This window comes from Sebastes umbrosus, chromosome 9, assembly GCF_015220745.1.
Source record: "Sebastes umbrosus isolate fSebUmb1 chromosome 9, fSebUmb1.pri, whole genome shotgun sequence".
Lineage (NCBI taxonomy): Eukaryota > Metazoa > Chordata > Actinopteri > Perciformes > Sebastidae > Sebastes > Sebastes umbrosus.
The window spans coordinates 16702692-16718409 of record NC_051277.1 but is presented as its reverse complement, the minus strand read 5'-3'; the positions used below and the strand labels follow the sequence as shown (position 1 = coordinate 16718409).

The window sequence follows — 15718 nt, the reverse complement described above, 5'->3', positions numbered from 1 at the left end:
CACACCCTAAAGTATACCTTGCTTTATGGTCTATTTGACTCTAAATGGGATTATAATTTACTAAATGAACATCATGCTGTATTGAAGAAGACTTGAAACTAGAGATTGAGAACTTAAACTCATGTTTACTGAGGTAATAAATCAAATGAGAAGTAGGGTCATTTTCTCCTATACTTCTATACAATCAGACTTCTTTTTGCAACCAGAGGAGTCGCCCCCTGCTGGCTATTAGAAAGAATGCAAGTTTAAAGCACTTCAGCATTGGCTTCACTTTTCAGAACCAGAGGTTACCTGGTTAAACATTGTCCAAAGGTTAGATAGTTTTAAGTAGGGTTTGGGGAAAGAATCCCTTTGAACATTGTGAATATCATGTACAATTCAAACTGAGGAGGCAAATATCATCATCAATCATCCTTTAACCCATCTCCTGTTCATATAACTGTTTCAAGTGTCTTAACATTTGAGCGGACAGCCTTAGGCATTAGAAAATGATGGTAAAATGCATCTATAGCAGTAGAGAAAAATGCCAACCCCACACAAATACTGAGCAAACAAATGGAGACAACAAAGGGCACGATCCCTGTCTCAAAGTCCTGCTGTCAGTTTTCAGCAGAAATGCCCCTAACAAACACACACCCACCCACGTGCGCGCGCACGCACACACACACACACACACACACACACACACACACACACTATCAGTAAAGTCCTGTGTCATCGTAGGCCTTACAAAAGCCCATTGTAGTGCTGACAGTCCTTTTCACTTTACAATCCACACCAATTTAGAGCTCAACCTCACACACTGAACTCTACATACATATACAGCATGAAGGCCCACACAATACACCTATACATGCACACACAAATCAACACACACACACACACAATGCAATCCCCAGCGAGAGCGATAACGCCAGCGTGTCTGAAACATCCTGGAGCCTCATTCAGCCCTGACAAAAGGACGTGGCGTGCATCTTAACAGAATTTGTGGACGGACCCATTTTATTTGTCGCTGCCTTTGCTGAAGATTGAGTGATTTACCTTTTTCCGGTAAAGTTAAGTGTGGTAATTTATTTCTCTTCTGTGTGTGTGTTGCCATCATCTGTGGCTCCGGGTGCTGGGGGAGGGATGTGTGGGTTGGCCAAGGCGGAGCTATGCGATGAATTATTCAAGCTTTGGCCTTACTTCATCTGAAGGTGTGCGCTTTCCCGCAATCAGCGCTTAAATACATCCCAGCACAGCATGTCCTGGACTGTGTGTGTGTGTGTGTGTGTATTGGAGAGTACATAATGTACAAGTATGTATGTGCAGAAAAGGAGAGGTGTACAGAACAATACAAGATATTTAAACTTATCGAAAAAAGATAAATTAGATCAAGCACACAAATATATTTCTACTTTATTGCAGCTTGCTTCAAGAAAGAAATATACTTAAAACTATTGTATCATCTAATCAGAATCAATTTTCTTTTAATGACCGTTAGGAAAAAAGATTTTAAGATTTTAAAACAATAATTTTTGTAATGTACACATTTTTACCATTAAATATGCATACAACTGGGCAAGTGATAGCCCTGGGAGAACAGGAAGTGGTCGTGTTTGTACAGCGTACCCTCACACACACACTGAAGAAAGAGTACTGTGGGCATGTGAGAGTGGGGCAAGGTGGAAACAGAGACTGACCGACAATGACAATGGTGGCAGTGACAGGTTCCTGTACCATGGGACATGAGTCACCAAAGCTTTCTTCTCACTCACTCAACACTTGCTGCTGTCCTCACACAGGAACACGAACACACACCAATGACAAAAAGAGGGAAGTCACAAAGTCAAGAGTGTTCCTGAGGCAGCGAGAGAGCAATGCAGGGTGGAATAAATGATTAAGTACTGTTAAAAATATGTAGAATGCACTGACTAAGAAATAATATGTAATATAACAATACTGGGGCTGTCTTCAACCAAAGCAATTCTTAGTAGATTAACACAATTTCATCGACTAATCAATTAGTTGATTTAATAAACAGATCTGAGGAACTGAGGTTCTCCTTAAAGAATCACACAAAAGCACCACTTTAATTCTAATGTTTACCAGAGATGTGCTGATAAGTTTCTTAGAAATAAGTCATTCAGCATGAAAAAAAGCATAAAACAACAAATCGACTGAAGAAATCTTAATCGACTAAGACCAAAACGACAGATTAGTCGACTAATCGACTAAGAGGGGGCAGCCCTAAACAATATTTTGTGCCTTTAAAGTCATGATTTGATTTACATACTTTTTGTTGATACCTGCCATCAGGTCACAGACGATTAAAGAGCAACAAGGAGTACTACAGAACGCTGTTAGCTTTGACATTATTTCTTTGCAAATTTGTTTTTCTAAACTTTTCAAATCGGAAAGAGAGAACTAAATTGCTCCATAGGAGAAAGCTAACACCTTCCCTGAATCTTTTAGCCATGCACAGTTGACAGCTACATATGGTCGGCACGCAAGCAAAGATCTATCCATCCATGTACATTATGTCATATCCCAGGAATATATTGTAGCATTCAACTAAACAGCCTCAGGGGCTCTCGGCATTAGGCAGTCTGTTTGACAGCCGTGAGACTCTGTGGTTAACCAGCTGATCAAGGAAGATGTAGGCAAGAAGTACAGTATGTTTTCAATTTACAGTGGGATGTTTATTCCTATAGGGCCAGAGCACATATACAGTGCATCACCCATGATGAATGGATTACTTATAAAAATCTCCATTGTCATCTTCAAGAGTGAACTGACAGCTTGAGATCATTATGTTGGGATAAGGATATGTGATATAATTGTTAACTTTTTTGTGTGTGAAAACTCCAGCATGCAAAAATAAAGTTATGTTATATTACTGATTAAACTGCATTATTGTTGATTAGCAGAATTTCAGTAAGGCTTTTAGATGTCACCAGGCACTCCATTGTCTCTTTGGCCTCTAGAAGCTCACCTTGTCAAGTAAGAATAATATCCATAGGACCGTTATGCACACTTGATATCGTCAATCTGCACTTTAGTACATCTTTGTACACACATACATAGGCTACAAATAGTGTAGGCTCTTGCTAATCATGATGTCATCAGCTCACTAATTTGTTTTCATAGAATAAGAGGAGCCTCATGCTTAATTTATACATCTGCGGAAAAGCTTGTGCAGACCTCCAGAGGTGGTTTGCAGAGACACCTCCCGAAAAATGTGACCAGGCAGAAGTTTTAGGCCCGAGGTGGCATTTCCGGACACGTACCTCACATCCGTTACAAAAACAACAACTGTATTAATTCTCGACGCAGGATTTTTTTGTGTTGGGTCAGACTTATATGAAACTATTGATTCACCCCTGTCAAATTAATCAAAGCCGACTGACAAAGGATTTGAAAACCACGGGTCCAAATCAAAAAGAAATGATATGCTACGCAATATCCGCCGCATTACTATACAGTATATGCCTGGTGCGCACCAGAGGCGCTCGCACAGAATGCACGCCGCACAAGTATAAATCAAGCATCAGAGTTACAGAAAAAATGTGGGTTTGACCTCATTCACAGATTCACAGGAAAATGTTTTTACTGTGACATCATCTTCATGAGGTCTTTACAAACCAAAATGCACTTTGAAAGCATGCACCTAAAGACAGTGCATATTATATTTTATTTCTAAAGTATTTAGTCATTTGAGTGATCACAGAGAAGTCATCAAATCCGTCCATCTGTCCATTCAGTCAACCATCCACCCATCTAAAAAATCCCTCCGACTATCCATTTATTCAATTAATTCTCCTTTCATCTTTATGGCCTGTCGCTGCGCTCCGTCTGTGTTGTACATCTACCGTCCCTGCTGGCAGAATTAGGATTCTGTCTGTGGTCTACCTGAGTTGGATGTCCTTCATGTGCCTCATCGATCCCCAGTCAAGTGAGACCATTGACTTTTCCCTCCAATGAGAGAGGAGGTCAACAGCTTACATAGCTTTTTTAGATCAGGCTATCATTTATACAAACACAATCACACACACACACACACAAAGGCAACCCGTGCTCGCCTGACACACAGACGGCAGACGAGCTGGAGTCAACATAAAGTGTACGGTTGGTTCTCATCAGTGAAGAGAAAGAGCTTTATTGTAAACCGTCTCAGTGGAGGCCACATTTGTCATAACCTTCTAATGCATATGGAATGATTAAATGTCTCTATATCACATACACCAATATCTTCAATTGATTATCAGAAGGTTCCGTTTTCATGAGCTGAGTTAATAATGTTTAAGCATTAGCAAAGTTCAGAAAGGAGACGGAGCAGTGGGAGTTAGTTTCCTGTATCTGTGTCCCGTTCGCCACTGACGCGCCCCTTTAGGAGACTAGCAGCATGTCCTGAGTCGATTAACTCCAATGGGAGAAGTGAACGTGAACACAGATTATGACCGATTAATTTACCCCTATAGTCACCAAAGTAAATATTGGACCCATTTTTCACTAGCCACATATTTCCTGCACATTCTGACACGAAAATAAAAATTTTCAGACGGACAAATCAGGAGAAATTTCTCGCGAGATCTGGCAACTAACGTTCCCCAATGCCATAGATAACACATTTTCGTAATGCTAAATATGGCTGTTAGCTGTGTAGACATCTAATGTTAGCAAAAGAAAATATAAATACATTATACACTTCCAAACGAGGTGATATTGCATGATGACCCCGCCCACTTAGGAGACAGGAAATGTAAACCATTTCAAACCGCTGGCGGAGCTTGTAATGCGTCATCTTTGTTATAGAGTATCTTTGCCGTTACTAATTAGTCTGAGCCATGCTGAAAGCCATTGGACGTATAATAATTTTAACTCTTTGATCTGAATTGGAAGATTTCAGCTGTCAGTCACAGAACAAAACCTTTACTTTACTTTTCACCAAATATGGTGAATAACAACATATTTTCCTCAGGCAGTATGTATGGATATGGTCGGGATGGTAAATCCATGACTCACTGTATAGATTGTACATGCGTGAAACATCATTGTCAGTCAGTGTGAGCACAATATGAGAGATATGAGAGGTTTCACACTGGGATATTAAGAGCTGAGTGACTCATCAAAGACAATATCTGATTTTTATCTCTCTCTTCTTTTCCTTGAACGCATCACATATTGAGATGGCATCTGACCTCGGCACTCCTAAACATCATTAACTTCATAATAAAACAATAGAAATGAATGAATGGATTTATGGCGAGCTGTCGTCTGAGCTGCATGCTAATAAGCCTGAATGCATCTGCTATGCAACACAGCGAGAGTAGCGTGTTATTGGCTGCGCACTGATGGCCCGCGGCGTAATGACGCGTGTTGAGCCATTACTGTCTGTAAAAGTGTGACAGCGTGTATGTGTGTGTGTATGTGTTGAAGAGTGTGCGTCTTTTTGCAACTTGTGTGTGTGCACGGATATTTACTGTGTATTAGTGACATGAGAGATTAGAGGTGCGTGGTGTAATTAGTTAGGTGTGCATGTGTTTGTGTGGGTTTCAAGCAGCGATCCATATTATTGCTGAAAACTGTAAATTTGCATCTCTCCCCAGGAGACGCCTAAACCTCCCGGCTCAGATGTAAACTAACTGTTCCTTTATTACTTTATTATAACATTATTTAATAATTATATTCCGCTATTTCCCAATAGCTGGTAATTTATTTAATACATTTCCAGGAAAAGAATACAAAGTTAATTGATATGCTTTATTTCCATGTCAGCTGTTAAATAGATGATAATTAGCAAATAACGTTTTTGGTTTTGCCACCTCTTATGAAGAGCAGCTCACAGCCACTTCTGAAGCCTAAAGGCTCTATTTTAATGATTATATTCTATTTTAGCATATAATTATTAAATAATGTTTATAATAAAGTAATTTTTGATACATTTTGAGGTAAATATTGGGGTAATTTGGCAGTAATTCCTAAGAAATTTCAAATAGGTTACTTGCTAATTATCACCTAAATACCATGAAATTTGCGGACCTGTAAAATGAAGTGTTACCATGGGTTATTTTGGTCGACTAAGATTTCTTTAGTCCATTAGTAATTTTTTATGCTTTTTCATGCTGAATGACTTATTTTCAAGAAACTTGTGAGCACATCTCTGGTTAACACAAGATTCAAAGTGGTGTTTTTTTGTGATTCTTTGTGGAGAAATTCAGTTTTACAAATCTGTTGATTAAATTAACTAATCGATTAGTCGACAAAATCGTATGAGTGTTAGTAGTAGTTAGTCAACTAAGAATTTCTCTGGTGGAGGACAGCCCTATTGGAAACAGAATGCTGACCAGATTATATATAAGGGAGCAATGCCGTCAGGCGTGCAAGCGGGCGCAAGCCTCTATTTTTCAGGGCACGATGGCTGCGACCCGACATAAAAATAGTTCAACTTTTGGAACTCTGCAGCACGCACCGCATGTCATTTGACAAGGAATAACCAATCACGACCGGCAGATATTTTTTCTTTCTTCCGTAAATATAAGTCTATGGTCAATATATGGTTATAGTTATTTTAGTTCAGGGCTATCTTTGAGCTTCATGATCTGTCCCATGGACTCTTTTACTTGCTTTACCCTTTCCGTCCAAGAACATCACAACATCCGGTTGAAAGGTGAGCCAAACTGACAGACAGATCAAGCAGTAAAGCTACTGTGATGGATTTATGGTGCTGAAAATCCATTTAACTTTGTTTAGTTTAGTCAGTGAGGCTTTTACTGCTAAATTACAGCAACTTCATCATCGCAGCATACAGGTTTCGGTTGCATAGTAACAGCAAGCGCGACAGTAGCGCAACCTCCGAAGCAACTTAGATAAAAGAATGAAAGCGGCACAGCTGGCGTTTTCCACGCGTTTTAGACGCGGCATGTGAACGGCCTTTTACTCTGCTGGCACCATCATCAGATCAAAATTTTACTTTGTCCAATACTTTGGTTTATGACCAAATACCTGCGAAACAAAGGATATTTCTCTACATTGTGTTTATATCAGTATTCTAACACGCTAAACTAATATGTTAAACATGGTAAACATTGCACCTACTAAACATCAATATATTAGCATTGTCATTGTGAGTGTTTTAGCATGCTGACGTACAGTACAGTACGCACAGCCCCACAAAGCCGCTATGTTGCAGACTCTTAGTCCTGTTCAGTATTTAACTAAAATGATGAACTTTCCCCTTAACCAAGTGCTTTTGAAGCCTAAACCTGACAACATGTGCAGGACACAAACCACAGTCCTGAGTCCTGTGCTTTGTGCACTCAACCACGCAGCACTTATTTTTCCTCCAGCACATATTTAGCAAAGCAAATTAGGAGTAGGTATTTTTTTTTTTATATAAAAGGGTTGTTTTCATGAGTGACCAGATTTATAACACGCAGCACAAGAGAAGACAGCGAGAAACTAGCGAGACACAAACAGGTAGACTGTGAGAAGAGGGATAGAGTAACACGCCGACACCTTGACAGACAGAGACAGGGAGCTGGGATGATTTATAAAGAGGAGTCGGTGAAGGCTGGGGACGATAAAAAATATGGAGAGAAAGAATTGATTGAATAGAGTGAATTATAGTGAGACAGTGAGTTATGAAAGAGAGACGGAGGGAGACACAAAAAGGATGAGATGAGAAGAGAGATGGTAAGACGGGATGGATGATGGAGGTAGAGAGGGAGGAGAGCAGGCAGAGGGTAAAAGGCAGAGGGTAAAAGGCAGAGGGAGCGGGGAGATTAGGATGCATAATCCATGGCAGGTCTGAAAGCAGAGCTTTTAAAATTTGGGTTAATACCCCCCAAAACCTTTGTTTTGTCCTCATATTCCCTGTGATGTTCATGTGTGTGTTTGAGTGTATTGGGGGGAAATATGGACACGAAGAGAAACTCTCTCCATCCACTCAGTAGCATCAGCGAAAACCAACTGCAAAGCCGTCAGTCTCTCTTAACCTCACTTAATGTTTCAAATCCATCAAATCTTCTGTTTTACAAGCTTCTCCACACATCCTATCTGTGTCATCGTCTCCCTCTTTGTGATTGAATCTTCGTAGTTCTTCCCCCTCAGCCTCAGACCCAAACATCAGTCTCTCACTCAAGCATGCAAACGCAACGCAATTAGTTGTTTTTGGAGAAAAACAACTGGCCTACATTACTAATTGACTTGAGAAGCCTTGCAACGCCGCGCGAAGAACTGCGGATACAGCCTGACCTGAATCAAAAAATGCAATGAGCTCGCTCAACCTCATTTATCAAAATACGGACTTTGCCCTCAGCCCGTATGTCTTCCTTAATTCTTAAAAAACGCAATGAAAAATGTAGCATTTTGACACCAATAGCTCTTTATCAGCATTCAATTCAATGACATTAGTATCTCTATTGTTAACATGCGAGTCCAAATCAAATCATCAAGGAGATTGGCAGCCCTTGTCAGCTACTTCACTGATCGACAGTTGATTTTCTGTCAATGGTAGATGATGGAGGGAGTGTGAAATCACTTCCAACATGTTAATCATATTTCAATAAAGCAAAATAATTGTCAAAATGTTTGATCTTTTAATACACCTCTGGTTGTTTTTTGAGATGTTTAATGAAAGGACATCAAAAGTCGTAATACACTTCTTTTCTTTTCTAAAAGAGGGCTATTGATTACATGATTATCAATTCATAGGATATAGTTGAGTTAAATATTTTTTCCTATTTTTTATTTATTCCTCCTTTGTTTTGTTGATTATTATTTTATTTTATTTTATTCTATTTTGTTGTATGCTCTGTAGCTATATAATTTCCTAAAATGCAATTAGAAAAAAAAAATATTTTTTTATTTATATTGTTTTATTTCTTTTTAAGTTTTTGAAGCGACCCATCTCCTCCTGTTGCCTGTGTCACAGAGTTTGCGTTTGATTGGGTGTGATTGTTTATCACACTGGCTTAAAGGAACCCTGATACGGCTTTGGTTTGTGGAGATTAAAGACAGAATCTAATAAAACAGCGGCACATCTGAAGGATTAAACTGATATTTCAAATCACTCCAACACACCTACCCAAAAAATAAAAATAGTAAGAAAACACGCTGACAGGTGTGCTTATCTGCTGGACTGACTGGTGGATTACAACACCTATTTTATCAAGATTGACAACAAGAAAAAATTTAATTATACTACAAAAAAAGAGAACATTTAAAAAGTAAAGAAAAAGGTCACAACCTTTCCAATTTAAACTTGCATACTGATTTGTTTTGGTCACCTGGGGGTAGCGGAAACACCTTTTAAGTTGATAAGACAAAGTTGTTGACAAACAGTTGCTTATTTCTACATTCAGTGATGATGGAGCAACCTTATCATTAATTTGGAGTCATGTTTTAGTCCCCTGCAAGACCCATATTCACTCTCTGTTTTGTTCTCTACCACCTCCTATATCTGCTCTTTAGCTGCTAAATGCACCACTATGTTCACCGTGTCTGTCTGCTGTTTAGTACTGAGCAGGCATTATGCCATGGGTTTTTAGAGCTTTTTCGCCAAAAACAAATGCAGCTTGTGCAGCTGAAAACAAAACTATGAGAGCGATGGGAGTGAAGGAAAACAGTAGAGCTGCTACCGGACAGCTAAACAATGAGCTGAAACTCACTATAAAGCTCCGTAAAGCCGAGAGGAGCTGCAGATTCAGATTCTCTGTAGGTTCATCACTACGAGCGACCCTTTTCATTGTCACATCGTTTTCACATTGACATTTGATTCACTGTTATTGTGAAAATATTGTTGGAAGGAAGGAAGGTGGTGATGAGCAGGAGAAAGCAGCTCTGACCTGTTGTAAAGGAGGATGTCAGGGGTCCAGATCTGGTCTGAAGGAAATCGCAGGTTCTGCACACCGGGGTATTTATCTGGATTCCAGCTCAGGTAGATGTCGGTCCAGTACTGAGACAGAGAGACGGAGAGATTTTAACTAAATACTTTGACATGATTTGTAAAATGGGTGCAATAACTCTCGTGCTCTGCAAAACACGTAATGTCCAGTGGCTAGTTGAATTAATCTAATTGAACTTTTACAAGAAAATTGCACATTCACTAGAAATCAAAAGGGCTGTATCTTGCCAAGAAGGAAATAAAAATAGAGGGGTAAAAGGATTCTTGCAGTATTAGTTTTCAAAATTAAACAGCAATTCTGAAGTTATCAAGCAATGGATAGAAAAGGTTATTCCTGTAAACATGTTTCTGATCATGCAGGCATACTTGAGAACTTAACAAATATAAAAGTCTATAAACATTTACAGCCAAGAAGCTAAATTATTAAGCTATTGATGTGTGTTGTGTGAGACTGTGAGCTAACACTAACTGGATATACAGTAAATATCAGATTATAAATATTGCTTTTAGACTGTGAGCAAGTACAAAGAATGATTCCAGGAAATAAATTGTATGTAGGACGTGCACAGTTAAAATTCAATATCATCAACAAGCACTTAATGGAGTGGCAGTAATTTGAGAAAAACAGTCACAGCGTCTTCAGAAGATAATTATGTAATAGAAATAGAAATATAATTAAAGCATATTAAATTGATAATAGCGTGCACTTCTCAAACTTCGACTCACCAGCTGCAGCCAGGCGTTGGTCATCAGCACTTGGTTCTTCTCATCCTGAGGACAGAAACAGAAAAAAAGAAGAAGAGGAAAAGAGAAAATAAGTTTTTCTTTTGTATAAAAGAAGACAAGCAGGCCAATCCATATTTAATGTCGTGGAAAAGGGCTTTGTCATCAGTGCAGTTGCTTTGCATATCCAAAGAAGAACAAACCAGGCTATGTAAAACTGTAAAAGCTGGTTTTATGTAACCAAGAGTAGTTCTGTTGAATGGTTTCACAGTGGAGCCATCTCAACCCTTTTAAAACTAAAACACAGTCGGTCCTTGTGGATTCAAACAATGGCGATGGACTGTAAAATGCCATGCTGGCTCCAATATAAAAAAATCCAATCATATTCACAGACGAAATAACATCACAAAAGGAATGCTCACAGTGTTTATTTGCTCGACTCACTGATGCACAATAAACAGATTTGCAGCAGGTTCGTCTGCGTCTGTCTGTTTATTTAATTAAGGCGAATGCCAACATGCCTAGACATGCTCATGTGGTGAATGTTATTGTTATATAAATGTTATCAATAGCACTTTTAATCTCAGTGAGACAATATCCTGGTTAAAAACAATACTACTACTGAGTTATTATTAACAATAAGTAATGACTGTTAATTTCTGCTTATAAATCATTTATCCAAAATGAAGCTGAAAAAAAAGCAGAAAAACAATGCAGATTGAAACCCACGTCTTTATCAAATAATGTACTTCAGAAATGTCTTCAAAGTGTACTTATAGCATTCGGGAAATGATGTTGCTAATATTCTAGCCGCAGGGTGAAATTAGCATTTCTGCAAGCCTCAGAGTTTCAGCTCCGAGTGCAGAGTGGAAAAGTCAGAACAGGACTGACTGCAATGAAGACAGGAAGGCTGAAACGGATCAAAGAAATTTCCTCTTTTTCAACGCACTGCATCTATTTATCCGTTTATCTCTCTCTTTGTCCGTTTTCTGAGCTTGGAGTTGAAAATGCAGACACATACGGCAAACCCTTCTATAATGTCTTTTCTGAAAGCAGATGACCCAGATGATCGAGCAAAAGTCACAGCTGAAAGTAATGATTGGAAATGTGTGTCTCTTCAGAGATTTCCATTCCCTCGGTGGTTTGTGTGTTTGCAATTTGTTGAAATGAAAATTGTAGGTTGTATAAAATTTATAACCTGAAAATATTAACTTGACTCACCTATTCAAGGTCAGAGCAGCAGAATGCCGGCAGCATTATGTGGATAGTGAGCATATATTCAATATAAACACTAACACAGACTCACTTTTCTTCATCTACTTCAAGTAAAATATTTATCGTTTGTCATTCTCTCATCAAAAGGTCAATCTTGTAAATTAATAAGTATATTGTATTGTTGTCTTATATTAATAAGTACTCATCTTCAGCATATTGATTTGTCATGTTATCTATAGATGTATGTGTAGCTATTTTTTGTTTTTCTATGAACACTCAACATTTTTATTGATGTCTTTTCTTCAATACACTTTTCTTAATGATTATTTTCTGTTTCAACATATATGTATATATATATATATATATATATAAAATATATATTTATGTTGCAACAGAAAATAATCAGAAAATAACATGTGTGTTTATATGAGTCTCTGTATGGACATTATTTACCTGTAAACACCTAGAACCTGACCTAGAAACATAAAAGCACCAGTCAGTCAACGCTGTTTACATTAAAGCTGATGAATAAGTAAGTTAAACGGACATTGGTGTTCCCATGACAACTGACCTGTAAAGTTACAGTGTACTAGCACACCTCTGGGTCCCAGCACATCACCTACTGCTACATAATTGAAGCAACCCCACACACTGACTCTTTTTTCTATTTTGTTATTTTAAAAAATCATCACATCTAAACTCCGAGCATCAAATTAGTAGCTTGTCTGGAGGCTACATGGAAGAATACAAGGTATTTGCTAAGAGATGAGCTGAAAGGTGTTTTAAGAGGATTGAAATGTGTTTTTTATGCTGAAATTCAGTCCCTCTGGCAAGGTTGAATGAGCATCCTTGCTGTGTTCCAGAAATCTAGTTTAAAGCTCCAACAATTAATCCGTTCATCGATTAGTTGTCAACTATAAAATTAATCTGTTCTGTTTTGATAATCGATTAATCGGTTTGAGTCATTTTTAAGAGAAAAAAAGTCAAATTTCTCTGATTCCATCTTCTTAAATGTGAATATTTTCTGGTTTCTTTACTCCTCTATGACAGTAAACTGAATATCTTTGAGTTGTGGACAAAACAAGACATTTGAGGACGTCATCTTGGGCTTTGGGAAACACTGATCGACATTTTTCAGCATTTTCTGACATTTCACGCAGTGTTAGTGGCAACAATAAAATCCTGTCATTTTACTACCTACCATAAATTCCAGATAGTGTCTGGCCCATCCGTCTCTTACAGTATAATGACCACAAAACCACAGTTCATAAATCAGGTTACTTGTCCACTTGACTTGTCTCTGTTAGACTCTCCAGAGAATCGGATTAAAACAGGATTAAAACATGCATCTTCCATCTCTTCCATCCTCCTCTGAAGAAGAAGATGAGACAACAACTACCAGGAACATTTTCTCCATACCACCCAGTACATCCGTTTTTTTCTTTTGACAAATCAGAGCAGACATCTGGCTGGTATGAAACATACTAACACATCCCTAAAGTGCCGTCTCTATCAGGTTGACTGAAAAATGGAGTGTCTCGCAGGTTTTTGGTCCTCTCTGGTGGTTAATGAGTCGAGGATTCATTTGAAAGCCTCCTGCTACTCGGAGCAGAATTTTAACAATTTGAAAAGTCATTAAAGATAGGAAACCTGGATTGATTTCTGGGTCACGGAGGTGGAGGGATGGAGGAATGGTAATTTTCATAAATTGGGAATGTGTCAGGGGGTGTCAAACTCAGGTAGACACAAACACTGTCAGGACAGCGGTCCTGGGGAGAGTTAGACACCTCTCATCTATAGTCTAGACAACATGAGCAAATGTGGAGGGGAAAGTAAATAAGCAACGTTAACGCAACAACTAATCTTGAGGAGCAAAACACTTTAGACAGAAAACAGCACTGGGTTAAAACAATGTAACGGACTGCGTTGGTGAGTGTTGTTTCGGATATGGTGAGATATCCAGGAAGTCCTGTTTGAGTAACATATTAATGCGTTTAAAGGCTTAAACTGGACAGTGACAACTATTTTATCTATCATCACAATATTTGCAAGTAAACAGCACAAATATGGCATTCATGCTACAAAGCTGCCACCAAAGTGACTTGCTAGAAGATGTTGCCCTGCAGCAAAAGTTTCAAGGTTAAATTTTTTTCACAGACAAACCTGCATGTTTTTTGCAGAAGCACCATGTGTTGGCACCCCCGCCACATTGATGGGCGCCAGAGTTAGCCAGGCGTTATTTCACGCAGGGCTACTGACGGTCTGAACACAGCCCTAACCCCACTCTGCTTCAGTGGAGCAGCAAAATTAAAACAACTATGCTCAGCCAGCTTTTCCCCGGTGGATAAAGATTAAAAACAATGGAACATTGGTTTTAAAAGATAAATTCAGACATACAATGAATCAGTTCGGGTAAAGTTGCAGCCAGTAGACTTTCAGGTAGAAAGTAAACCTGGGAACACTAAAGAACAATTATGTGTCCCAGTCCAGAGGGTCTTTATGTGACAGAAGTCAGACATTTAACACTGTTCCGTAATCACAATCCTGTGTCACTTATTTCACTGATTCAATTGTTGTTTTTCTCTTTCAAGCATATTCTCTCACTTTTTCTTGGATTCTTCACTGTGATGATTGTGTTGTGGGACTTAAAGCTACTGTTACAGTTGCCACCACACACTTGTCAACCCTCCCGATTTTCCTGGGAGAATCCAGTTTGTCATTGTTCTCTCTAGGTTTCCCCCCGGGGTCACAATTCTCCCGTATTTCTCCCGATTTATTGAAAATTTTCATACTTTTTTTTTACTTTTCCTTTATATCAACCGGTTTCTGGCACTGTACAGCGTGTAAAAGCCGTAATGTTTCCACCCGGGAGACGATACAGCTACACCTAATGTTATTACCCCGGCGGAAGAGAGCTGTTTGCAACACAACATGGTTTGACCTGCGCTCGCCACACAACCCAGCGTGCAGCACCCAAAGTTGAGCTTTGCTTGACGCAGCGAAAAGCCACCGTGTGGCGTGGCCCAAACCATGGTTTTTCAGAGCGCAGTGGTGCTGTTGTCGGGCTTTGTCTGAAAGGGCCTTCAGTGAGTGAGAGAAGGAGAGAGAACTGGAGAATACTAAGACAAAGAAATACTCAAACAGGGCCAAAACAATGAATGAATGAATAAAAAATGATGTTAGTTTATGCCAGAGATTCACACAAGTCCATGCCAGAGGGGCGAATTATTCTGTATTTTTTCCTGAGAATTAAAAGTAAAATTAAAAGTAGGCCTATTTAACATAAAAATGCTGTTGCAGCATACTTGTTATTTTGTTATTTTCATTCTTGAAAGTCACCAGAATGCAGGAAAGAAAGTCTCTGAAACTCAAATATCTCTGGGGAAGTAACCCCAGACCCCCCGCTTTAGTTATAAAATAGTCCCTATTTTTTTCTCTAAAAGATTATTTTTGTTTTGTTTTTCCTTTATTTGACAATGATAGTGCTCGTCATGAAAAATGGGGAGAGAGAGGGGATGCAGCAAAGAGGTATCAAGATTGGCAAGTATGAATGTGATACTCCGCTAAAAACCTAAAATGTAAATGATGCAGGTCATCAGCATAGTGGGAAAACTCCACTTCAGCTTTCCATTAAACAACGCACCGTAACAAAACACAAACTTCATATCTTGCTTCCTGCATTCTACCCAAACTAAACACCGTGCCACACACACGTCATATAAAGAATACAAGCGGTCTCCCTCCCTCACCACGTCTATGATCTGCAGCAGCGTGAGGCCCAGCTCCACCAGGATGGCGGCTGAGTCGTTGACCACAGGTCTCTCCAGTCGGTTGTAGTTCGCCAGCAGCTCCTTGTACAGCCTCCTCTGGTGTTCTCCCTGCAGCGATCCTGGA

At 39.1% G+C, this 15718-nt stretch overlaps 1 protein-coding gene across 1 annotated transcript in view; it reads right to left on the bottom strand.

Annotated features, from left to right (window-relative positions):
* The window catches only part of LOC119494741 (neuronal acetylcholine receptor subunit alpha-7-like), a 47260-nt gene that overhangs the window by 14153 nt on the left and 17389 nt on the right, over positions 1–15718 (bottom strand). Inside the window, exons 2-4 of the mRNA XM_037780860.1 lie at positions 15574–15713; positions 10613–10657; positions 9828–9937 (exon numbers count right to left, since the gene is read on the bottom strand). Coding sequence (XP_037636788.1) covers positions 9828–9937; positions 10613–10657; positions 15574–15713 — 295 coding nt within the window. The remainder of the gene's footprint in view (positions 1–9827; positions 9938–10612; positions 10658–15573; positions 15714–15718) is intronic.